At 38.2% G+C, this 26,959-nt stretch overlaps 1 protein-coding gene across 1 annotated transcript in view; it reads left to right on the top strand.

The window, feature by feature from the left end:
* CSNK1G1 (casein kinase 1 gamma 1) overlaps positions 1-26,959 on the top strand; it is a 163,694-nt gene that overhangs the window by 100,055 nt on the left and 36,680 nt on the right. Inside the window, exons 4-5 of the mRNA XM_055088028.1 lie at positions 6,641-6,681; positions 12,631-12,700. Of these exons, the coding sequence (XP_054944003.1) occupies positions 6,641-6,681; positions 12,631-12,700 (111 nt within the window). The remainder of the gene's footprint in view (positions 1-6,640; positions 6,682-12,630; positions 12,701-26,959) is intronic.

The following is a 26,959-nucleotide window of genomic DNA, read 5'->3' as shown; positions in this document are numbered from 1 at the left end:
ACGCGCAGGCTCAGCGGCCATGGCTCACGGGCCCAGCCGCTCCGCGGCATGTGGGATCTTCCCGGACCGGGGCACGAGCCCGTGTCCCCTGCATCGGCAGGCGGACTCTCAACCACTGCGCCACCAGGGAAGCCCAGTCATTCATTTTAAATGGGCAGGATTGTAACCCTCTATCTTTGTAATTAAATTCTTCCAGAGCAAAATTTTTGTGTATCACTGAGAATAGTGGCTTAGTGTTTGTCTAGCCTTCCACTTGGCTGTGTTTTGTGTTGACCTCTTAGTCTTCTTTTTCTTTTGGCCACACCGCATGGCTTGTGGGATCTTAGTTCCCTGACCAGGGATTGAACCCAGGCCAGGACAGTGAAAGTGTGGAGTCCTAACCACTGGACCATCAGGGAATTCCCCTGACCTCTTCAGTCTTAATGATGCCCCCTGGCAAAGGAATTCATTTGAATGATGCATAGCTCAGGAGAATTATCTAGTCACCTCCGGGGCCTCTTAGGAATAAGGATAAATGCTTTTTAAGAGGGTGACATGTTTTCAGCTTGTTTTGAAATAAGCAGAGAAAGTAAGCAAACAAAAGCAAGCTAGCATTTTGTAATGTTTTAGCTATCATGTTTGGTGTTACATAAGCTGTGTCATTTTGCTTCTGTGTTTATATTCTTTTATACAGGTACAAAAATTGAAGGTGAGAGGCATTTCATAATTTCTCTGCTGCTTTTAGGTTTAGTGAGAACTTGGAGGAAGGCATCATGGTAGAGTGAAATGATCGTTGCCTACTCTCCTGGTTTTCTTTCTGTTCTCCTCTAATTAAGAGCATCAACTTTAACCCTTCTATTTTCCTTTTCCCTCATGTTTATATGTAATCCAAAGGTTGTTAGTTTTTTCTTCTAAATGCCTTGATTATAAATCCCATTTTTTAAAGTTATCTTCCAGGAATTATTACATCATACCTGCTGTGATAATAGAAGTCATAAAAATTAGATTTATCTAGGACATTGCCGTTTACAAAGTACTTTCACATATTCTGACTCATGTAATCCTCATAACCACACTGTGTGGTAGATGCTATTCTTTAAATATTCTACTATAAAAACTTCCTATTCATTTTCTTTGTAGGTATTCTTATCTCTTTTATTTTATACATTGGCACCAGATTAATATTTTTAAAATACAACTTTTTACCACTATATGTTTCCCCTTAGCACAGATATCTTTGGTGATTTCACAAACTGAATAATGAAGTCAAAACTCCTGTATTCGCATTTAGGATTATCCATAATCTGAAACTAAATTTTTTTTTAATTGCCCTAAAACTTTCTCAGAAAAACCTTCTCTGTATATCAAGTCAATTTGGTTCACTTCAGCAAGCATCTGTTACCTACTATATATCAGATACTATGTTGGTTGTTAGGGATAAAAAGGTGAGTGGAACATTCTTGTCCTTAGGAAATTCACTGCCTAGTGAAGGTAAAAAGATGCATGAATAATTATAATATATGTGTAAGTTGATGAAACTGAGTGCTGCCTCAGTTTTATTTTATTTTATTTTTAAATTAATTAATTTATTATTTTTGACTGTATTGGGTCTTCATTGCTGCGCGTGAGCTTTCTCTAGTTGCAGTGAGCGGGGGCACCTCTTCGTTGTGGCTTGCGGGATCTAGAGCGCAGGCTCAGTAGTTGTGGCGCATGGGTTTAGTTGCTCTGCGGCATGTGGGATCTTCCTGGCCCAGGGCTCAAACCTGTGTCCCCTGCATTGGCAGGTGGATTCTTAACCACTGCACCACCAGGGGAAGTCCACTGCCTCAGTTTTATAATGTATATTTAGAAAAGGGATTTTTTTTAAGGCATAAAAACCACCAGGAACCAAAAAAAGGGAGAGAGAAGATAAAAACAGGTGAGAAATTTTAACAAAATTCTGGAAGCTGGAAAACAGTTAAGTGGTAACTAATTTAGCAGTCCAGAGAAAGCTGAATGATTTAACGGGTAGGCCAGTTTGTAACATAGAATACACCAGATATCAATAAGTTCAAGAATTGGAGACAGTAGGAATTTCAAAAAGTTGGGATGCAGAAGGCACTAAAAACAGGAAGATTAGTTGCAAGTATATACACATATATATATATGGAGCAGTTGCATCACTAAATCCCCTCCTTCCCTGGCATCGCCCGGCAGCTACTCTTTCCCACCTTCACAGGAGATGTAAAGGTCACACTGTTGAAGGTAAACTGAGCTGTGAAAACTGGGCCTCCCAGCTGAACACAGGGAAAATGAGGAAAAGGTTCCCCTCTGATTGGTGAGGCCTCCTAGACTCTGGAATAAGCAGATCCATAAGTGCCTGGGATTTCTTTGAACTCTTGTTTGGTTGTTTGTTTTTCCTCCAAAAGAAAACTATGCAGGATTTCTTGGTTTTTTTTTTTTCTTTTTTTTTTTTGGCTGCGTTGGGTCCTCGTTGCTGCGTGTGGGCCTTCGCTGTGGTGCATGGACCCCTCATTGCCTCTTGTTTGGTTGTTTGTTTTTCCTCCAAAAGAAAACTATGCAGGATTTCTTGGTTTTTTTTTTTTTCTTTTTTTTTTTTGGCTGCGTTGGGTCCTCGTTGCTGCGTGTGGACCTTCGCTGTGGTGCATGGACCCCTCATTGCAGTGGCCTCTCCTGTTGCGGAGCACAGGCTCTAGGTGTGCGGGCTTCAGCAGTTGTGGCACATGGGCTCAGTAGTTGTGGCTCACAGGCCCAGTTGCTCCGTGGCACGTGGAATCCTCCCAGACCAGGGCTCGAACCTGTGCCCCCTGCATTGGCAGGCGCATTCTTAAACACTGAGCCACCAGGGAAGTCCCTGCACGATTTCTAAAATATAGCAAGTTTGTTTTACTATAAAAAAAAAGATTCCCCCAAATCTTCAAAAAAAGTGAGGATTTAGGAAAAGTAATTACTTCAGAGTAAGACGCTGGCTTTCAAGGTTATTCATACTGTTCGTACGGATTTTTCTGGCTTCATTTCTCACCATTCTCCCCATATGCTTTGTGCTCCTTTAATATTGGTCCACTCATACTTTATCACATTCTCTGCATTTTCTATCATTTCTTCACCTCAGTGTTCAAATTAGTATTTTTATAAGAAATGCTCTTTATCCTCTCCTGTTCGTCTTCAAAGCCTCACCTCAAGTGCCATTTGTGCCCAAATGCTTTACCCTCCCTCATCTAAGTCATCTACTGACTTGTTCATATTTCTTTTTTTTAACACTTATCACTTTATGTGATTTATTTATCAAACTTTGAGGCACCATGTGCAGGGTCTTGTTTGAGGATCTAGAATACAGTCTCTGAAGGGTGAGAAGTGAGTGTTGCTCATCTTAGGTGTCTGATATTTGCATATGAGGGGTATGAAATACTCAAATACTTTCCCTTACCTCTGGTGTCTTATTTTTCTGGTTAATCTTTTATACCTCTTTACAAAGGAGGTATAGTTATTCTAAATCAGAGATCTGATCATGTCACTACCCTACTCAGAAACCTTTCATTTTAAGCTTTTAAGATGGCATTGAGGACTTTCCTAATGTGGACTTACCCTTACTTTTCTAGTTTCTTTTGCTGCCCTAACCACTCCTTGCCCATCCCTACCCCTTCCTGATCTTCGTGGTGCAACTTGTGGTCAATCTACCCCAAGACCATCGCCCATTCTCTTCCTAAACTGTCTCTTTTCTCATTTTTATTGTTTTGCTCTTACAGTTTCTTCTCCCTGAGATGTCTTTTTCTCCCTTCTTCAACTGTTAAAATTCTACTCATTTTTTCACACCCTGTGGGGAGGTGGTGGGAGAAAGAAAGAAAAGTACATCCTTTCTGAGACTCCTGTGATTGCCTTCTCTCTTTTCTTGCTCACAGATCAGAATCCAGATTGATTACAAGGCTTACACTGATACCACCATCTCAATTCACTTTAAAAGTTGTAATCTATTTGAATTAAAGATCTGTTACTTTAAGATTATACTTCAAAAATTAATTTAATTCTTTAACAGTGAGGTCATATTGTACTTTAAATGAGTAAGGGGTGAATTTCGGTGCCCCTACTTCCCTACCCCCCAGTAATTCTTACTATTAAAACTGGGGGCGGTGTCCAATTCGGAAAGACATCCCCCTCCCCAAACACATTTACAGTTTTAAACTTGACCATTTTCCTCTAAGCAGTAATACGTTTTTAGGGTCAGCCCTTTGCTAAAATAGGTTTTAGATCACAATAACAGTGCTTATACAGTGCTGGGACGGGCCTTCCTGAAAAATCTTTATGCAGCATCCTATCTGGCGTGGAAAAAGTCTGTGGCCAAGCTGGAGTTTTAATCTGCCTGGGAGCTGGCTGTTACTACCTCATCTCGTCCTCTCCCGGTTGTTGGTATCCTTTTCACAATTTCATCAAATATATATATATATATATATGTGTGTGTGTGTGTGTGTGTGTGTGTGTGTGTGCTGCTCTGCGGCATGTGGGATCTTCCCGGACCGGGGTATGAACCCGTGTCCCCTGCATCGGCAGGAGGATTCTCAACCACTGCGCCACCAGGGAAGCCCAGATATATTTTTTAAAATGATTTTGGTGGGAACATTAATCAGAAACACAAATTAACTTTTAGAACTTAATGCAATTAATATAGAGAGGAAAAAATGGCTATTTTCTACTTTTGCTCCTTGAAAAAAGAAGTTATTCATCTTATAATGTCTTAGGTGTTTGTCTGGCAACCTGTGAATCCTCTCTATTAATGTTGTTTGCAGACAGTTATTCCTAAATTAGTGTACTCTTCTCCACATAAAAGTACTGGGAAAACTGATAACAGTATTAAAAGTATAATGGTGTAATTTTAACTGTATTTAAAGTATAGGGCTTCCCTGGTGGCGCAGTGGTTGAGAGTCTGCCTGCCGATGCAGGGGACACGGGTTCGTGCCCCAGTCCGGGAAGATCCCACATGCCGCTGAGCGGCTGGGCCCGTGAGCCATGGCTGCTGAGCTGCGCGTCCGGAGCCTGTGCTCCGCAACGGGAGAGGCCACAGCAGTGAGAGGTCCGTGTACCGGAAAAAAAAAAAAAAAAAAAAAAAAAGTATAATGGCCATCTGTTGTCTAGAGCTTGTTAAAAATAACCAATATTACAAGCAGCCTTTTGTTGCCAAAATTCAAGGTTTGTTTTTTTTTCATTATCAAAACAACCTATATTATATGAAAATTAGAAAGTCATCTTAATACCTTAATGTACATCTTTCTGTATCCTTTTCCATGCATATATATTCGGCTAGGTACATATGTATATGTACGTTTATATGTATATATAACCTTTACCTCCATGTATTATTTAAAAAGTAGTCATACTATACGTACTTATAACTTTTAATCAGTCAAGGTTTTGAGTGTCTGAGATGTGCAGAACATGGTCTTAAGCACGATAGGGCATTGATAGATCCATTAAATAAAATCGCTACTCTCAAGATATTTATAGTCCAGCTGACTAAGATAGGACAAATACATAAGAAGCAATGTGAAGTCCAGTGCAGTGGCTGAGCTATATGGTCTACACTAAGCACTCACAAGGAATTAAGATTAGCCTTCAAGGACCATTGGAGTTGAAGAGGTAAAGGTAGCTAAGTACCCAGCACGTAGTGTGGGCTCACTAACTGATGGTTGCTGCTCTTATACTCACCTGACTATACTCACCTGACTCTAGATGTCTAGTACAGAAGAATATTGATTCCATTTCTATACGTAGAGAAGTTGAGAGGAAAAAGTTACAACTGCAGGAAGAACTTTGAGTTAAGTGTTGTCTGGGTGGAGAGCTGTTTCTGCATATAGGTGAAGATGTAGAGCTTGAGTTCTGGTGAAGAGTCAAAACAGCTTTGAGAATCATCTACTTAGAGACAGTAGATGAGTTTTCCAAAAGGAGTAGGCCAATAATTGGTTTTATTTCACACTGTCCTTTATGCCAACTAAAGTTGATACTAAATACCATGACAAAAAATAAAAAAGACTTACTTGTCAGTGAGTTAGAAAAATGAGGGTTTGTGGGTTTTGTGCCAAGAGTTAAAATCTATCTTTGTAATTCTGGCATTTCTTCTTCTTGGGTTGTCTCATAGCTCAATAGTTGGGAAATATTAAATAACAAAATGTGTGTGTGACAGACAAAGAGATTTGTTTTCTTTTCTTTCTTTTAAAAAAAATATTTATTTATTTATTTGGCTGCACCAGGTCTTATTTGTGGCATGAGGGATCTTTGTTGCCACGCGTGGGCTCTTAGTTGTGGCATGCAGACTTCTTAGTTGAGGTATGCATGCAGGATCAAGTTCCCTGACCAGGGATGGAACCCTGGCCCCCTGCATTGGGAGCGTGGAGTCTTAACTACTGGACCACCAGGGAAGTCCCCGAGATTTGTTTTCTTTAAAATAAAAGATTCTCATGTCTAACTTAAATTTTCAAATTCTCAAGCTGTTTTTGTTCGTGTCTTGCTGGGTCTCATTATCTCTGTTTGGCTTTTCACTTACAAATCATGTTTCATATATGTGAACAACGTTGGGAATGTGACCTTTCTCATGACCCTGTAAGCTAAGATTTTGCTTTGCATTTCCCAGAATAAATGTCACTAAAACATATACATTCTGCTTTTCCCCTAGGTAAAAATCTCTACACCAATGAATATGTAGCTATCAAACTGGTGAGTAGAATCTATATTTGTGGTAATTACGTTTTAGTGCTCTCACGCTTCACATATCTTTTTACAGGAAATAATTGTAAGCGTTCACAAAAATACTAATGTTATTTTTCCTTGCATATGATCCCACATAGTCATTTCCTTCAAATATATATAGTGTTACAGTGATGAATCACTGTATACTGTAAAACACTATATAGTTAGAGGATGCTAACTATAGTGTTAGCAATGATAAATCAAAAAAAGTTAATAAAACATAGATGGAAGGAAAAAAAAAACCGTAGTAACTGCTGTAAACTTTGTACCTTTCACAGTGCTATTTTTGTATCATTTTCTTATTCTTGAATATGACTGATCCATTTAAAAAATGTAAGGTATTTATTAATATACTTCCGAATGTGATCATCTAATCATTGCCTTAAAAAGCTGTCAAACGTGAAAAACACATTATGTGGTCAGATTTGAAGCAGAGTTCAACTGGTTTTGTCAGTGCTAATATTATGAATAACTAACCTAGTCATTGAAAATAACATCCTGTTAAAAAAGAATAATTCTATTATTTTTAAGGATTAATAGTTTTAGAAGAAACAGTTCTTTATCTTATATTTAAGGTTGATGAAAAACCATTTCTAGCCATATGAAAAGTTTTATATAACTAGTTTCTATGAAACTGTATAAATATTGTCCTCCTAATAAATCCTAGTACATTTCCCAGGATCTGAAGGTAGTTTTGGGCTTTATTAGTTGGAAGGCAGAGGCGTTAATAGTTGAAGGAAGTATCTTGTGGTAATTGCTGTTCTTTTCTAATGGATTGCCCCTACCACATCCACACCTGCTCTGTGGTTGGTCCTTTCCTCTCATTAAGCTTGTCTGTGGAGGAGTTAAGAGTTGTCCTGTGAAGAACTGACAGGCATCAGATTAGTTTCTCTACAAAGAGGTGGAGCTGGAGCAGGTCTTAGAGCAGGTAGCTCCTTGGGAACCAAGTGTTTTGTTTGTTGACTTGGAACTTTTGTTGGAGAAATGGGAGCAGGAAGAGAGACAATGCATGTAACAATGCAGACCAAATATTTTTCTCAGCTTGAATGTCAAAGAATTAACTGTATATTTTTATTTATGGGAATTTGATTATTCTGTGAAAGTGCTATCTAGTTCATCTCTTTTTTACTTTTTCTGTTTTATTGTTTTGGTAAGTTGGTAAGTTGGAATAATTTTGGTTTTGGTAAGTTGGAATAATTTTGATTCTTTGGGACTAGTAATAGGGAGAAGCAGCCCCTAAAACACTTTAAAATGTTGCCTCAATACTGTATATTTGTAATTGTCCCCTTGATACGATTACAAATTGATACAATTTGTAATTGTATCAAGACTTCTTCTGAGGCTTTCTGTTAGGGGCAACTCATTCTATCTAGATTTCTCTTTCCAGGTTCATACTAGTCGACCTGTTTAGATAAGGTTGCATAACATTATTGACATGACTGACCATTGCATTTCACTTATTATTTTATTAAATAAAATAATATTATTTTATTAAAGTTTTATTCTTTGTATGGCCAAGAGTTAAAGGTAGATAGACTTCATGTCATCTAGTATGGTGTGCCTCAGTACCTCATTTCTCGTTCAGATAAACCTTAAATAAAGGCTTTTTAGAGGATGACAGTCTTGTCTATGGGCCTCCTCTCTTGCTGTGGGGCTGTATTCTCTGTGGGAGATATGATGGCAGTAATTGAGCTCTTTTCACTGTAACAGCAAAATTTGCCTTAAGCATTACAGTCCTACAAGGTAGCCGTCTGCTGTCAGTTTAGGATTTCAGGCAGGCATGTGTGTTCCAGAATAACCATGATTCTGGCAAACAGCCAGCCCTCTATGGAAATGTAATCAGCATCTGGCACAGAAATACAAGGAAGCCCTTGCTGGTAGTGTTTCAGTTCTGCTTTGTTTGGATCTTCATTGTGGGCTCTTGTTTCTTGGATTTCTAGGAACATTTTTTTTAAAACATCAGATACAGTGTAAACAAACTAGTGTGAAGAACCCCTCCTTTACCCCTATCACCGAGGTTTCTGGGGTTCTTTTTTTTTTTTTGCGGTACGCGGGCCTCTCACCGCTGTGGCCTCTCCCGCTTCGGAGCACAGTCTCCGGAGGCGCAGGCCTAGCGGCCACGGCCCACAGGCCCACCCGTTCCGCGGCACGGGGGATCCTCCCGGACCGGGGCATGAACCCACGCCCCCCACATCGGCAGGCGGACTCCCAACCACTGTGCCACCAGGGAAGCCCAGCACTCATGTTTTATGCGTTAACCTAACAGCATTTCCTACTTCAGATGCTTCCTACTCATACTTTTTGCTTTTATTAAACTTTAATGCAGGCCCAGTATAGGCACAGAAAACCAAAGAGATTTTGAGTCCTTTTTAGTACTTTTATTCAATAAAGCCAAAACAGATAAAGTGAGCTGCCAAAGGATGGCCGAGTCAACCCTCCTGCAATTCTCATTCTAGGAGAAGTTCCTGGCCACGAAGAGGAATCTTGGAGCTCTCCCTGTCTTCTGCGCGTCCGGAGCCTGTGCTCCGCAACGGGAGAGGCCACAACAGAGGGAGGCCCGCATACCACAAAAAAAAAAAAAAAAAAAAAGTTTTCTCTCCATGCTGCTAATCCTACTGCCTTTTACAATCGTATAGATTGTTTGCAGTGTCCTTTATTCATAGTGCTTTCAGAAGAGCACTTGAAGCTCCAGTTGGTTGAGCAGGCTACGACTACGCGCTGAAGGGGTTGGCTGAAGGATGTAAGTCCTTCCGTCTGTGATAAAAAGCCCCTCATGTCTGAATATATGTGATGTGTACACCCACTTTTAGCCCTATAACTCTAAAGAGATATTGCTTTTTTTAATCTGTTAACGTATTTACCCAAGATCAGATTGAATATTTCCTATTAATGTTTCCAGTATGAAGTTTGAAGGTATTAGGTTTGAAGAAGGATCTGTGTTTTTAAAAATTCATTGACTCTTGTGGTTTGTCAGAATTCAAGACTGTCTCCAGAAAGAACACTCCTCTTTCTAGTGTTTAGATCAACCTCTGGTTCCATATCAATTTGTCATCACTGTCTCTTTTGGTTTCTTGTGAATTATTAATGATTTTGCTAAAAGACAAATTCTGAAATTGGCTGCTTTGATGGTGATATATTAGAAGATCTAAAACCCGAATGGAGACTCTGTAGCTGAAGAGATAAATGCATAAGGAAGTGACTCTACAGTATAGTCTTAAATACATTTTTTTGGAATACAAGAATCTTGAGAAACTTGAAGGCCAACTCTGATGCTTGCTGATTTTGCAATCAGAGAAGGGTATGAATTCTTTCATAGAGCTCCTTAGGGCTTTGAAGTATTCTAGCCTACCTGAATTGATTTAGATAAAACCTTCCTAGAAGCAAAGGTATAGACTAGATAACTTCAAGGAAAATTCTGAATTCTGTGATTTATGGATTCTGTATTTTAAGAAAAATGCAGAAAACTTCAAGTGGGTTCAGGAAGAGCCTTCAGGGGTGATCAAATAACTAAAAAATAGGACCAGTGAGGAAAGGTTAAAAAAATTGAAATTACTTTGCCTGAATAAAGGAAGTTTAAGAAATGCCTGAATAGCTTTGTTATTTGAAGATAGCTGTTATAGTATTCACAGGTTATTCGGGAGCTGTTTTGTCTTTGTTATTGAGGATATAAGAGAAATAGGCTAAACTTTCAGTAAGTGGAGATTGCAGTTACATATAAAGACCTTCTAAACCATGAAACTTGTTAAAACACCAGCATGAATTAATAAGGGAAGCTGTGGAACTCTCCTTCCTTTGAGCCTATATTAAAAATAGGACAACTAACCATTCAATGGGGAGAGGACAGTTTTTTTCAACAAATGGTGTTGGGAAAACTGGAGATCCACATGCAGTGAAGTGAGACCCTTTACATCATATACAAAAATTAACTCAAAATGGGTCAAAGGCCTGAACATAAGAGCCAAAACTATAAATATCTTAGAAGAAAACTTAGGGGAAAAGCTTCATAACGTTAGATTTGGCAGTGATTTCTTGGATATAACACAAAAAAGCACAAGTAAGAAAAGATAGATAGGTTGGACTTTATCAAAAACTTTTGTGCATCAGAGGACTCTGAACAGAGTGAAAAGATAACCCATGGAATGGGAGAAAATATTTGAAAATCATATATCTGATAAGGAATTGATTCTTGAATTTAGCGTTTTAACCATTTTTAGATGTACACTTCAGTGGCATTAAGTACATTCACATTGGTGTGCACCCATCACTATCATCCATCTCTAGAACTTTTTTTTCACCTTCCTCAACTAAAATTCTGTACTCATTAAACACCAACAGCATTCCCCTCTCCCCCCAGCTCCTGGCAACCACCGTTCAACTTTCTGTCTATGAATTTGACTATTCTAGGTACCTAATATAAGTAGAATCATGCAGTGTTTGTCCTTTTGGGTCTGGCTTATTTCACTTAACATACCATCCCCGAGGTTCATACATTTTGTAGCATGTGTCAGAATGTCCTTCCTTTTTATGGCTAAATAATATGCCATCACACATATGGAACAAAATGTAACCACATTTTATTTATCCATCCATTTGTTGATAGATACTTGGGTCGCTTCCACCTTTTGACTATTGCAAATTATATTGCAACAAACATGAGTCTACAAATATCATTTTGAGTCTGAGTTTTCAGTTCTTTTAGGTGTATATCCAGAAGTGGAATTGCTGGATCATGTGGTACTTCTATATTTAATTTTTTGAGAAATTGCTGTACTGTTTTGCACAGTAGCTGTACCATTTTACATTCCCACCAGCAGTGCACAAGGGTTCCAATTTCTCCACATCCTTACCAATACTTGCTATTTTCTGTGTTTTTGATATTAGCCATCCTAATGGATATACAGATGTATCTTTCAGGGTAATGTTTGATTTTCTTGTTAACTAGTTGCCTGATATACTGTCAATTCAGAATGATTAGCCAGCCAATTCTTGAAGTTTGGTATAGAGCAAAGTGTGGTAGTATGGCTGATTTATCTTTGGGCTCTTTAGAAAACTCTATTTTTAAAAACTTGAACACTGTATTAATTAAAGTTACAAGTTACATATCTTAGTTGCATTTACAGTCTTTAATTCTCTAAAGTGTAAAAATAAATATACATAACACTGTTCCTACAGCTTTATTCATAATATTGAAAACTGAAAACAGTTCAAATGTCCAAAAGTTAAGGTTTGTGTGTATGTACACACACACACTCACACACACACACATATTTAGTTTTACTTACTGTTATGGAATGATGTCATCATCACATGTTGAATTTAAAGACATAGAACACCAAATATAGTATGCTTTCATTTATTTAAAATATGTTTTTGAGTCTATATTATGTATAAATATATGTATAAATCAATATTTGGAAGAACATTCACCAAAATGTTAATAGTGCTTTTCTTTTAAATGATAGGATCTCAGGTTATTTTTACTTTCTTTCTAATTTTTGTGTATATGAAATTTTTTTCCTGAGCATATATCATTTTTCTATAAATAATAAAACCATTTACTACCCAAAATTCATAATAAAACAAGAAGGAAATACTTGCTGGTATTTAATTAAAAGATTTGGCACCTGGTTTCCTAGGAGAATATATTTCAGAAGAATACTTCATGGTGAGAGAGCTACCCTTGAGTGATATCTCATACAGAGTATTTTTATTTAAATATCCATGCCAGGGGTTGTATATAATTCAGCTTCATCTTCCCCTAGATGTGCTTTCAAAGAGAAATTGTGGTAAGAAAATGCTATTATATATGAATATCATCTCTAAAATACTAAGTGGTCTTAGCCCTGGTTTACTCTGAAAACCTAGGAATGAAAAAACTGTCTAAATCTGATCACAATTTCTCTTCTTGGGTTTCAGGAACCAATAAAATCACGTGCTCCACAGCTTCATTTAGAGTACAGGTTTTATAAACAGCTCGGCAGTGCAGGTAAGTCAATGTTCCTCCATTTATTCAGCATATAGCTTAGGTGGAAGCCCTAACATATGTAAATTTTCTTGTCTACCCTTTTTGCCAGACCATGTATCTCCCCTACTTGCTGGATAGATAAATATACATAGTCAACTAAAAAGCTACTTACTCTCTGGCATCTAGAAGGGCAGTTGAGTTGATTGGGGGTCTGTGCTACCATGCCTGTCCACAAACCAACCTGTGAATGCTTTCATCCACCTGAAATACACATGGTATGGTTTTTGCTTTTTGGTAGTTTATTCATTCTCTTTTCATTCCTTTGTGTATACAGAAAGAAAGGAGGAGGTGTTGGTAAATTTCAAGCTGTTTTTACCACATTGAGACTATATATCCATTTTAAAGACATACTACTAAAATATATCTTCTGAAATACCTTAACACTGTCACTTTATCTATTGTTCTCATTAATTTGGAAGACCTGTCTATATGATTGTAATAACCTATGACCTCTGAGGATTTTTAAAAAATTAAGTCTATAATTTTTAAAAACATTCCTGTTTTTTTACCAAAAAGGTCAAATTTCTGAAATATCTTACTGGCTTGCAGAAAAATCTATTGACTGAACAAATGTTACCAACCCTAAGGAGGTTGAACCCATAGGATTCCTATTGCAGAAGATGAAATCCTTCAGTGCTAGTTTAATTATTTGACATTAATAGACATTCCTCTGCTTTATGCTTCTTCAGTGTGACAGTTTTTTGTGAATGACTGAAACATAGTTTCTATTTCAAGTGCCATTATTGAAGGTATTGTTGAAGGAATTTGAGTTTCACTTCCTAAAATAAATACGATTATATAAGAGCCACTGGGTGTTATTCAAGTCATCTTATACCCTGACCATGGCAATAATCAGCCATAGTCATAACTTAGGGAGGCCAGGATGAGCATTTGTCTTTCATTGAACCTAACATGAGTTCTTGCAGACAGCTCAAATGCGTTCATCTCAGCTGTTATATGCTGCCCCTCCACTGCTCACCTGCAAGTCTTCTTTTAAGCTACGTGTCTTCAGTTCCTTCAGTTTTTTGCATTATGTGATTAACAGATACTTCACTGTCATTGCTCCACTAGGAAGCATGAATGTACACACTCACACACTCCTGGTTTTGTGATGTTCCTCTTAAATGAGCCTCATAAAACAGCACCAGTAACTCTGGATTTGGAGGCAGTGAGATTATTATCTTCCTTGATCTGGACACAATAGTTCTATTAATTTAGGTTAGCTATTTTAACAGCCATTTTACATAGTTGACTTTTATGCATTTATGGAGTTCTACTCAGTTGAAACCTTTATGTCTTTTTTACATAAGCTGCCATCAACCAAGGCTTTCTGAATTTTTCTGGTTATATAATTGATTTTGATCACCAGAACCTCCTAAGTGTCATCTTATTTTATCCTATTATTACTAAGTATTCGGATGCTTTTCAGTCCTAATTCTGTTACTGATGATTACATATTGACTGTTTTTTAATTATAACTGCATATCCCCCCTGCCCCTTCCATAAGACCACTATAAGCTCCTTAAGAACAGGCTTGTGCCTTCTTCACCCTGGTATCTCAAATGTGTCTCAGGGCCCTACATAGTTCTTTCACATAATAGGAATCTGGGAAGAATTCTGGTGACAGAAGGAGCTTAGGAAGATTTGATAAGCATGCGTTTTAGATTTTTGCCAAGTTATTAAGAAAAATATTCCCTGGGGATGGATAAAAAAGGGGATTTATTTATTTATTTATTTATGATAGGTAAGAAGTGGATTTATTTAGAGAGATACACATTCCGTAGACAGAATGTGGTCCGTCTCAAAAGGTGAGAATGGCCCTGGGAGAAACACACTCCACAGAGTGTGGGCCATCTCAGAAGGTGAGAGGCCAGGAAATTTATTTTGAAAGTAGATCAGCTGACAAAGTAGACAAGATTTCACCATGTCTCCCTATAAATGTGAGCCTGAACACTAGAGCTTCTTCCTAAGTTACGGCACAAGCGTTTCTCTTCCTGTTTTTCTAGAGTGAAGCTCCCAGCTGCAGATGTTACTCCTCAGTAGTTAATGTATGAGCAGCTAGAGCATATATGCCCTTCTCTTCAGAACCAAGGTGATGTTGTGGCCCTGTAAATAAACAACCTTTCACGCTGAAAGCACGCAAAGCACAATTATGCAATCGTTGTTTTTTTACTCACTGGTGCTTTGTCTGTCATTATTCAGCACAGGCCGAAGACTTGCAAGATATTTGGGTATCATGACAAGGAATACTTAAAAAGAAAAAAAAGCCCATTGTGACTTAGGTTTGTTCAAGGAATTAATCAGTACTTATGAAATAAATGGATGAAATTTGCGGGGGAGAAATGAGTGATTATGAATTTAAAGGACACTGGTATAGCTATTGTGACCAGAGCTTGAGACTTTAAATTCCTAAAATGAGAACTTCTGTGTTGACTTGAGAATATGACCATTCTTTCCTTAAGTACAAAAGTCTTATTCATTACCTTGCTTTTTGACCCCTCCATTGCCCTGACTGTATGATCTGGAAATTCATACCGGTTCTCTACGCATGTGTACATAGAACAAAAATGGAAGTACTGGATGATTGTGAACGTGGTTTAAGGTGGAGCTCTTCCTGATTGTCCCTTCTTTTCCTTGTTTGATCTCTAACTTCTTCCCTTCTATACCGTCATGTTCTCTGGTGAACAGTCACACTTCAGGCTTTCTTTGCTGACTGTAACTTTGCCATCAAGAATTTCAAGACCTGATTATTTACTATGAAGGTTATCTCTAAGATAATCAGGGAAGAAAGAGGGCCTTGAGAGTCTTGAAACTGAGAATGAGGATTTTGGTCTTCCTAAAAGCTATCATTTTTTTCCTTTTTTCATTTATTGTAGAAACCAAATTATGAAATATTAAAGGATATTTTGAAAGGAGATGGTGGTCCATGTTCTTATCACCCTAACTCAGCCATAGTTTATTTGAATATTTCTCTTTTTCATATGCAGACATATTTCATAGTTAATCTCAGTTCACATGCAATTGCATGTCTTCATTAACTGAACATGTAACATTTGTCTTGATGCTGCATTAGATACATGTTTCTAATCATTGTATAATATCCTGTCAGCTTTGTAGACCATAATTTAGGCATGCACTTTGTGCTGTCAGACTTTTAGCTTGTTTTTATTTGAAGAAAGCATTTCTCCTATTGATTTCTGATACCTGAGTATATAACTCAAAACTTTTCTTTCATATGTTCTGCCATTTACTCTGCATATGATACAATGGTGATTTTCAAATGTTTAAAAATCTATTAAATGAGAGATTAAGTTTATTCCAAATGATTCCAGAACAAAAATTATAGAAAGAAATTTCAGTAAGATAAGTTTGACTTTGTATAACAATTAAAACAGTGTGAAAGTAATCTAAGTGTCATCAATATGGGTCTGGGTAAATAAATGGTGATATATTTATACCACGGAATTAGCTATTAAAAAGAAAGCAGAGCCCTGTGTACTAACATGGAAAGATACCCCAATATATTTTTTAAGTAAAAAGTTTTGCAAAACAGTGTAGCATGATTATATTTCTGTAATACAAGAAAAACATATATAATACAGATATGTCTGCATGAGCACAGAAAATATCTGAATGGATATATTAAAAAGTTAATGATTATCTTTGAAGAGAACGATTAGAAATGGGAAGCAGTCTTTAGGTTTACACTTTAATCCTTTCGTGTTGCTTGTATTTTTTGCCCTGATCATGTATTATTATTGTATTGTTGTTGTTATTATAATAGCTAATTTTTTAAAAGACTGCAGCCGTGGATTTATGGTCTCTCTCTTACCTCTTCCATCACCAAGCAACCTGTTTCTGTCCCCGTTTATCTGGAGCCATGTGTTAACAGTTTCAGGCATAAGGTCAACACATTATGATAAAGTGGTGCAATACTGTGTTTCCTTTCTTTCCAAACACCTTCTTGTAGGAAGAAAAAAACCAAATTGTGAACTGGAATAAGCTGTCTTATGCAATAGGATTTCCTGTCTCTTAGCAGGAGGGCAGTTTTCAGGCAGAAGTTAAACAGTTATGCATTCTGGATGTTATAAGGGAGATTTGTGCACTGGGTAGAAAGTTAGATTATGTGACTTTTTAAGACCTATTTGAACGCTGAGATTGTATTAAAAACTTTAAAGACCATGTTACCATGCAAAAAACATCCAGATGTTTATACTTGCAGATATTTATACTTGAGGTCTTACTCAGTTTCAGAAGACATAAACTTATTTTTCTAAGTTAATTACATCATAAATATATCCCTGGCAAAGTGGACACCCAGTAGTCAGTGAATCCAAATGGGAACATTATCTACTATTTTCACATACTTGGATAAGTGCAGGTGGGGTAGATTTTTATTTGCAAATTATGCTTCAGTTATTGAGCCTGATATTCCTGGAAATTTCCAAATTTATTACAAAGAAAAACAGTATTTTTAAAATGTGAACTCTGCAACTATATGTAATGACTATGGAAAATTATTATATTATTCTTTTCCTCGCTGTTGGAACATCAAAGTTTTAGGTTTTCTCCAGTGACTAAACCAAATACATTCTTCAGTTTTGTCTTATTTTTGCTTCATTTTTTCTTATATCGTTGTTTTGATTTTTCACAGTACAAAGGGCTTTGGCACTGAGCGCAGTTATACTTTTCTTTTCAGATGTAACTTTGTATAGGTTGTTCTGAGTACACAAGATTAAAAATAAGGGATTTAAAGATTGACTCTGGGTTCCCTGGGGCTGGCTTGCCCTCCTGGTAGCTTCAGTATTTGTTTGGTACAATGGGCCAGCTTCACAAGAAAGAACAGTATTTAATCATGGTAATTAAAGACTGTAAGCCTTGCGTTCAGCAGATGAAAGCACCCAGTGAGTTTTAACCATCTTTCTTATTTTCTTATCATTTTCTTCAGTGATCAGTGTTGGGTTAATTGTATTATAGTCACCATGGGTAAGTCTCAAACTTATTTTCCTGTTATGGGAATGTTTTTAGGTTTCCCTATGCTCTGAGTGTCCTTTTACTTAGGAGAGTATATACATTGTCAGTTTTTAAATTTCCCAGCCAACAAATCTTTTATCCAGCACACCTCCCACTTTTGCTTATGTCCTAACACACAGGAACAGGACATGTGGATGACAGGTTTGGGGCAGAGATAGGCAAAACCAGTGGCCTCAACAGAGAGGAGACCTAAGCATAAGAGAGAGACGGTATGAGCATGAAGGTTCATAGCTAGATAGGGACTGGTCACATAATAGGGGTCTGTATATGTTTGGTAATTAACTAAAAGATGAATAAACCAGAACCAAGCATGCAGCTGAAGTGGCAGGAAAGAGAGGGAGGAAGGGAGAGGGAATGAGTCAGCAAGAGCAGGAGCAAATGAAAGAAGATGGGGGGAGGGGTGAATAGGCAAATGGCAAGAAAATAGGATTCTAGAGACAGAAATGAGAGTGCAAGTGATAAAATCTGGTGGAGGCCTCTGACGTAGCCAGAAGGAGCAATAAAGTTGCCTTCTGTTACTGTTCTCAGAGTTAGCTGTTTCTTAGGAACAGTGGTTTTGAACAATAGCTTTGACATTTTTAGTAGAAGTAGTAGGGTAGGTTATGGTAAATTCCCATCACTTCACTTGGCATTTGGAAAGGCCTAATTTATAATATAAACAGATAGTACAATGATCTCTTTGCTTCTGGAGGCTTCTTAATTGTATTGAGAGATCCTAAAGGTAGTAGAGGAACTCATCGTGCTCTGGTTAAACATTTAATTCCACTTCCACCCAGCAACCTGCCTGGGAAAAATTCTCAGGGGCTCTGGGAATAAATATCATATCGTAGACAATCTAAGCCTGAGCTGCCATGTCCTGGCTTTCCAGCAGCTATTCTAATCTGCTAATGACTATTCTGCTTTGGCTTTCTTGTAAAGGAGATGGTAATCCTCAAATTAAAGACAGCAAAAGAGAATTCCCTGGCAGTCCAGTGGTTAGGACTCCGCACTTCCACTACAGGGGGTACGGGTTCTGTCCCTGGTCAGGAGACTCCTGCAAGCCTTGCGGGGGGAGGCCAATAAATAAATAAATAAAATTTTAAAAAGACAATAAGGTACTTAACTGAAATTTCACAGTGTAACAAAGCCCAGGCAAAATCTCATTGGAAAGAGAAAGCAAGTGAACTTAAGTGCCCACTAGGTACTTTATATGGTTATTTCATTTTTCCCATTTTGAGCACAGGGAAGTTTAGTAACTTACTTTACCCAGGGTCACACAATAGGAAAACCTGAGCTAGGAATGTGTTTGTCCCATGTTTTCATACAGATTTCTCTGTCTTGTGTGTATACCGAGCAGAGGCCAGATGCCTGGCACCTTCTACCCATTATCCCTTGCCTAATTGTAATAGAATAGTGGAAGATAGTTGTAAAAGTGTTAATTGATGCAAAGCCCCAGAACTTTCCCCCAGTGAAACAGTAGGATTTCCTGTTTCATATGGTGCCCCCAAATTTCATGCCTTTGTTACCTCCAAAATCTTTTATGGCCTTGGGTGATCTAGGTTTTGAAACATTTCTTTCCAAAGTAAATTAATCATTTGGGTTGAATACTTGTGCCATGTGTGCAACTGAGGAGCTCAGAGCTACCCCACCCAAGCCGTTTTCACCCACTGAAACCTTTATGCTATGAATAAAGTATTCATATTCCGTAATACCTATATGGCAAAAGAATCTGAAAAAGAAAGAATATATGTATATGTATAACTGAATCGCTCTGCTGTACACCTGAAACTAACACAACATTGTAAATCAACTATACACCAATAAAATTTTTAAAAGAAGTATTCATACTCTGCAATTTTGAAGTTTCTGGGAAGGAGTGTTTTTATATGTCATCAAAAAAGATAGGAGGTACAGGTTGGTACCAGAAAAAGAGCTTTGAATCTAGGCAACTGTTAAATTAACAGGAACATGGTTCTACTTCAACAGAGAAATAAAGCATAAATCTGAAGAAAATCATGAGAAAGTGTGAGCTTGGCAAAACCGTCCTATAGTGTTGTGGACTTCCTTAGGAGTATATTATAAATAGCCTGGGCAAACACAGAAAGCAGTACACAGGAAAATAAAAAATAAGAACATCTGAAGAGATGCTGGAAAGATGGGGATTTTACTGAAAATAGAAGTGAATCATACAACGAGAGTAGTTACGGACAAGTAACACGGGTCAGCTTAGATGTTCAATAGTTAGGAGTGCTTTAAGGAATTGAGAAGAAACGTTTTCGTCTCCAGTTGGGCAGAAAGTTTTCATAACAAGAAGAAAGGATGAAATAGTGAACTTGGTAAAAGAAAGTGAAATCTGGATTCTTTCTTGCCATATATAAGTTTTTCAGAAGTCTGTCTGCCAGAGGTATTACAGAGAGAGGAGACATATACCACTAAATTCAGGGAAAACCAATCTTAATTAGTATAAATGAGCAGTCTTGAAATTACATTTTGAGAACTGGAGATTTAGACACTTGCCATCTCTAATTATAGGCAGTGTGCATAAGTGGAGACAGCCAAGAATGGGAGCAAGGAGAAAAGTTTAGCCCAAGTTTTCCCACTGTTTTTCTGTGACTTACTATTAACCTTGTGCCCCTGCTATGCCTCAGTTTCCTTATTCAGGTAACGGGAAACCTCCTCTTTCTTACTGAGTTTGCAGACCTTCTAGGAATGAATGAGGTAATGTCTGTAAAGGCCTTGAATCCTTAAGGAAAAAGTGCTATATAAACACAAGACAGCATTGTTTTACATTGAAACCAAAGATCTAACTTTCCTGTAGAAATGGAAATATCCTATTTACATTTGTTATAGCTTTGAAAAATATCAGAATGAAGAGATAACAGTTTCATTTTTGAAGAATTTTTGATGGATTCTCAAACAATAGTGACTTAATATTTCCCAGTCCTCTTTCTGATTTAATAGAGCAGAATTCTGCTGTGGTGAACCCATCACATCTGTGATCTTGAGGGAGATGTTTGTTTCTTTCAGAGGAGTTGAATGTGGTCGTGTTGAAATACAGTTATGAGCCTGCTTGGTGAGAATGACCACTTTTGCTTCTACAACTCCACAGCCTTTCGTGCCAGTTTGGAGGGGACACTTGGCCACAGCCATCTTGTACTACCTGGAAAAGAACCCCAGAAAAAAACAGTCCAATTGCCATACCTATTTTTGTTTTGGAAAATGGAATTGAAACCACTATGCAAGGACCAGGCCAAAGGATTCATTAATATTTGGTCCTTACCATAACTGTATTCATCTCTGAATTCTCAAAGGAAGTGGTCTTACTAGTGATGAACTACTGAAACATCACAAGTAAGGTTTATTAAGTAGTCTGTGGGAATGTTAGTGAATGTCATTGCCCCCCAAGATGAAAGATACAAATAGTTGGGCTGCCTCCTGCCTCCAGTGTAGAAGGTGAGATTTCTTAGGAAGCCAGACAGTGTAAAGGAACAGATAGTAAATAATTTAGGCTTGGTGGGCCGCTTGTCTCTGTTGTAACTATTCAACTTGTGTTATCTGTATTCAGCTCTTGTTGTCCTTGTAGCACAAACATAGCCATAAACAGTTTGTAAACAAATGAGCTATATTCCAATAAAAGTTTATTCATGGACACTGAAATTGGAATTTTATGTAATTTTCACATATGAAATATTCTTCTTTAAATTTTTTTCAAATATTTAAAAATGTAGAAACCATTCTTAGTTCTCTAATCATGCAAAGGTAGGTGGGCCAGATTTGACCTAAAGGCTATAGTTAGCTGATCTCTGCTCTAGCATGGCGAGACCAAAACTCCTTATTCTTTTTTATCACTTAGTTCAGTTTGCATAACCTAAGAATTACCTCGAGACTTCCCTGGTGGTCCAGGGGTTAAGTCTCCGTGCTTCCAATGCAAGGGACACTGGTTGAATCCCTGGTGGGGGAACTATCCTGCATGCCGAGTGGTGCAGCCAAAAAAAAAAAAGGAATTACTGTAAGGAATACTTCCTTATTCCTTATATATATTCCACCCTTTTCTAAAAAATAAATTTCTTTATTTATGGCTGCATTGGGTCTTCGTTGCTGCGCATGGGTTTTCTCTAGTTGTGGCAAGCGGGGTCTTCTCTTGTGGAGCACGGGCTCTAGGCGCGCGGGCTCAGTAGTTGTGGCTCGTGGGCTCTAGAGCGCAGGCTCAGTAGTTGTGGCGCAAGGGCTTAGTTGCTCTGCAGCAGGTGGGATCTTCCCGGACCAGGACTCGAACCCATGCCCCTGCATTGGCAGGCGGATTCTTCACCGCTGAGCCACCAGGGAAGTCCACATTCTACCCTTGAGGCGCTGTAATGAGAGGACTTACAGAGAGAGAGCCATATCCCTCATTCTGTGGACTTTTCGCAGTGTAATATGCTGCTGGATTGTGAACTTTTTTTTTCCATTTATTTTATTGAAGTATAGTTGATTTACAATGTGTGTTAATTTCTGCTGTACAGCAAAGTGATTCAGTTTTACATTCTTTTTCATATTCTTTTCTATTATGGTTTATTACAGGATATTGAATATAGTTCCTTGTGCTATACCGTAGGACCTTGTTGTTTATTCTATATATTATAGTTTACATCTGCTAATCCCAAACTCCCAATCCGTCGCTCCCTTACCCTCCGCCCCCTAGGCAACCACAAGTATGTTCTCTATGTCTGTGAGTCTATTTCTGTTCATAGATAAATTAATTTATGTCATATTTTAGCTTCCACATATAATTGATGTCATATGGTGTTTGTCTTTCTCTTTCTGACTTACTTCACATAGTATGATAATCTCTAGGTCCATTCATGTTGCCTCAAATGGCATTATTTCATTCTTTTTTTATGGCAGAGTAGTATTCCATTGTATATATGCACCACATCTTCTTTATCCATTCATCTGTTGATGGACGTTTAGGTTGTTTCCATGTCTTGGCTATTGTAAATAGTGCTGCAGTGAACGTTAGGGTGCATATGTCTTTTTGAATTATAGATTTCTACAGATATATGCCCAGGAGTGGGATTGCTGTATCATATGGCAACTCTATTTTTAGTTTTTTTGAGAAACCTCCATACTGTCTCCATAGTGGCTGCACCAGTTTACATTCCCACCAACAATGTAGGAGGGTTCCCTGGGTTGTGAGCTTTTTAAGGGTGAGAAGCATCTTTTATTCATTATAGTATTATTTGCATATCACTTAATCCAAAGAAGAGACTCAACAAATGTCAAATTGATGAAATCTCAGTATATAAACTCTTCCAGCAGGATTTCACTGGCAGTGAGATCACCAAGTGGCAGCTTCTTTCTTTTATGTGTACACTCTCCTCTTCAAGATCTCAACCTCTTCTTTATTTGCTTATGATAGCAATTCTTGATTAACTGTATTAAGGAAGTAGAATAGAGATATGAATGAATAATTCAATATATTAGAACGAAGTCCTCCAAATTTTTTCTACAGGGATTTGGTGTACAGTCAGAGACATGTATATTCACTATTACCTACAAACTTAGAGCATCCAAGAACTGCCTGGCAAAAGTTCTGGAATTTAAGCCCTTTGAAGGTAGGAATTATGTGTGGTTCTCATAAATATAATGGCTGTAGTAGTGCACATCTTCATACATAAATGGCCCATCAGCAGGTAGAAATTTATTTGGACACAATCACATTGAAACAGTTGTCATAATTTGTCAACTTATTGCTTGGCTTCACTCTCAACAGTTATAGTTCAGAAAAGATAGGACTCTAGATCTCTTACTATGCTACCTAAAAAAGAGAGTAACTTTTTAAAAAAAATATTTATTTATTTATTTGGCTGTGCTGGGTCTTAGTTGCGGCATGTGGAATCTTCATTGCAGCATGCGTGTGGGATCTAGTTCCCTGACCAGGATCGAACCCAGGTCCCCTGCATTGAGAGCACGGAGTCTTAACCACTGGACCACCAGGGAAGTCCCAAAAGAGAGTAACTTTAAAGAAGGAATTTACAACTATCTGTGTGCAGCTTGCCCAAAGGAACAATTTTTTTCACTTAAAAAATTATTTTGTTAAGTTACGGAGAAAACTAATATCATTGAAGGTTTAGAAAAATATATAAAAGAAAGATATAATCTCTCTACTCCCAACTACTATTCTCATGTGGACTTCCTTAGTCTTTTTTTTTTTAATTTATTTTTGGCTGTGTTGGGTCTTCATTGCTGTGTGTGGGCTTTCTCTAGTTGTGGCGAGCTACTCTTTGTCGTGGTTCAGGGGCTTCTCATTGCGGTGGTTTCTCTTGTTGCAGAGCACGGGCTCTAGGCATGCGGGCTTCAGTAGTCATGGCACGTGGGCTTAGTAGTTGTGACTCGCGGGCTCAAGAGCGCAGGCTCAGTAGTTGTGGCACATGGGCTTAGTTGCTCCGCGGCATATGGGATCTTCCGGGACCAGGGCTCGAACCCATGTCCCTGCATTGGCAGGCGGATTCTTAATGACTGCACCACCAGGGAAGTCCCCCTTAGTCTTTTTATGTATATATTTTCATTAAAAAATTTTCTGATTTAAATATAAGATGGGGGTCTGTTTATCAAATGGGAAGGTATAAGTTTCAAACAGTACTGAGGTTCTTTTAGCTTTATTATCCAATATGGATTTGAGAGATGAGATACTAAAGGGATAGAATGGGTTAAATGTCAAGTTGAATATTATGATTGGAAAACAGTTGAAATATTGAAGATATTGAAAACAGTTCTAGGCAGATAATAAAAAGTGTTAGAGAATAAGTTGCTGGGGCCCATCTGTGTTTGTCATGTCTCCTGTATTGAGGCACCATCAACTATAGGAGCTTTGTAGCCTAATTTGAGTATAGAGACTTTGTTCAATATCCTAAGGTAATTCTCAGAACACCATATTTCAGTTCAGTTAGCTGCTGGGATAACCTAATAATCAGTCAATAACTAGACCACCACCAGCTGTCACAGATCATACCTCACACCTATATACTAGTTTATAGGTATCTTATTTAAAATTCTAGGATTTCGGGACTTCCCTGGGGCGCAGTGATTAAGAATCCACCTGCCAATGCAGGGGACACAGCTTCAATCCCTGGTCCGGGAATATCCCACATGCCGTGGAGCAACTAAGCCTGTGCTCCACATCTACTGAGCCTGCACTCTAGAGCCCACGAGCCACAATTACGGAGCCCGCGAGCCACAACTACTGAATACCGTGAGCCTAGAGCCCATGCTCTGCAACAAGAGAAGCCACCGCAATAAGAAGGCCCCATGCCGCAACGAAGAGTAGCCCCCACTCTCTGCAACTAGAGAAAACCCGTGCACAGCAATGAAGACCCAACGCAGCCAAAAATAAAATTAAATTTAAAAATAATAAATTAATTAATTTTAAAAAAACTATAGAGAGATGGACAGATGATGCAAAAACTGTAAAATAGTATTCAGGTAACTGATATAAAAATATTGGGACTTCCCTGGTGGCGCAGTGGTTAAGAATCTACCTGCCAATGCAGGGGACACAGGTTCGAGCTCTGGTCCAGGAAGATCCCACATGCCGCGGAGCAGTTAAGCCTGAATGCCACAACTACTGAGCCTGCTCTCTAGAGCCCACGAGCCACAACTACCAGCCCATGTGCCACAACTACTGAAGCTCTCGGGCCTAGAGCCCATGCTCTGCAACAAGAGAAGCCACCGCTATAACAAGCCCGCGCACCGCAATGAAGAGTAGCCCCTGCTCACGGCAGCTAGAGAAAGCCCTGGGCAGCAACGAAGACCCAACGCAGCCAAAAATAAATATTGGGAACCAAGGAGATGGGTAGGACAGATTAACCAGATTAATCTGCCTGTGTAGTAGGGTGGCGGATTTATATACTGGAAGGATAATGGTAACCAAAAAGGCATGTGGTTTGGAAGAAGTGGGGTAGGGAGCACAGAGAATAACTTTGGCAACCACGTGAATGAAAGGGAAGAAGAACGAAGGCGGAGAATGTTGGCAGCTTAGTATAGCGAAGTGAGCAGTGAATCTGGAGTTGAGAGGTCTGGTTGTGTTACTTGGGCACCCTGTCAGCTAGGAAAGGTCACACAATGTCTCTCAGGGTCTCTATCTCATATGTAAAATGGAGTCATTAGTATTTTCCCTTTTTTGTTCATAAGATGACTGAGATTGAAGTGAGATGGAAAAGGGCTATGTATGTAAAGAAAAGACCATATAATTCCAAGTTAGACAGGACCAAAATAAAGAATGTGTCTAAAAATGGAGTGGGAGAAGAAAAGGATAGGAAGATGTCATCAGACTTCCTTTGCACATTAGACACCTTAGGTGGCTAATTTCATTGGTCATTTAATCTATTTGGATGGGCAGGTGCTTTATTGAGAGATAGGAAAACGTTTACATTTGTTTGTATGTTTTTCAGTACTGTTCACTAAAATGAATAATTCTACATAGTTCACCTGCATGTGGGAACAGCAAAGACATAACTGCACATACCATATACAACCATTATGGAAGAAAATACACAGAAGAAAGTCCATGTAGAAATACTACAACTCTGAATTACTTGGAATCTTCATATTGGTGGCTTGCCCAACAGAATTTCTTAAGTATCATTCCCATGAAATCCAAATAAGAACTACTCAGAAATATCAATTATGTTAGCATTCCCACACATTTAAAATCTGATTAATTTGTTTTGCTCTGTGTATTTTAGCATTTTGAGGTTTAAATATTGTGTGTTCCAAATAGAAAACTCAAGTCAATTTCACTGATTTGTATTTATTTATTTACTTAGTACTTATTCTGCCCTTACTACCATGTGCTTGGACTGGTGCTAGGCACGGATATACAAACATAATTAACACATAGTAGTCACTGCCTTCAAACAACCTTCTCTTAGTTCATAGGGAAGGCAGATACATGGACAAAAAAAGTGTAATGGGAGTGGGGCAGGATTGTCAGGAAGAGGTTCACTGTACTTTGAATAATCTCAATTTTTTTTCTTATTCTAAATGCCTGCTAAAACTTTCTTTTTAGTTGTTATTGTTCAGGTGTGTGTTAAGAAGAATTGATCATCTCTCAGCTTTTGAAGCTCAGTAGATAGTCTGTCTATATAACTTTTTTTTTTTTTCTTGGCTGTGTTGGGTCTTCATTGCTGTGCGCAGGCTTTCTCTAGTTGTGGTGAGCGGGAGCTACTC

This window comes from Physeter macrocephalus, chromosome 11, assembly GCF_002837175.3.
Source record: "Physeter macrocephalus isolate SW-GA chromosome 11, ASM283717v5, whole genome shotgun sequence".
In the NCBI taxonomy this organism is placed as follows: Eukaryota; Metazoa; Chordata; class Mammalia; order Artiodactyla; family Physeteridae; genus Physeter; species Physeter macrocephalus.
The sequence above is the reverse complement of the archived record's forward strand: the minus strand, read 5'-3'. Positions and strand labels throughout refer to the sequence as shown.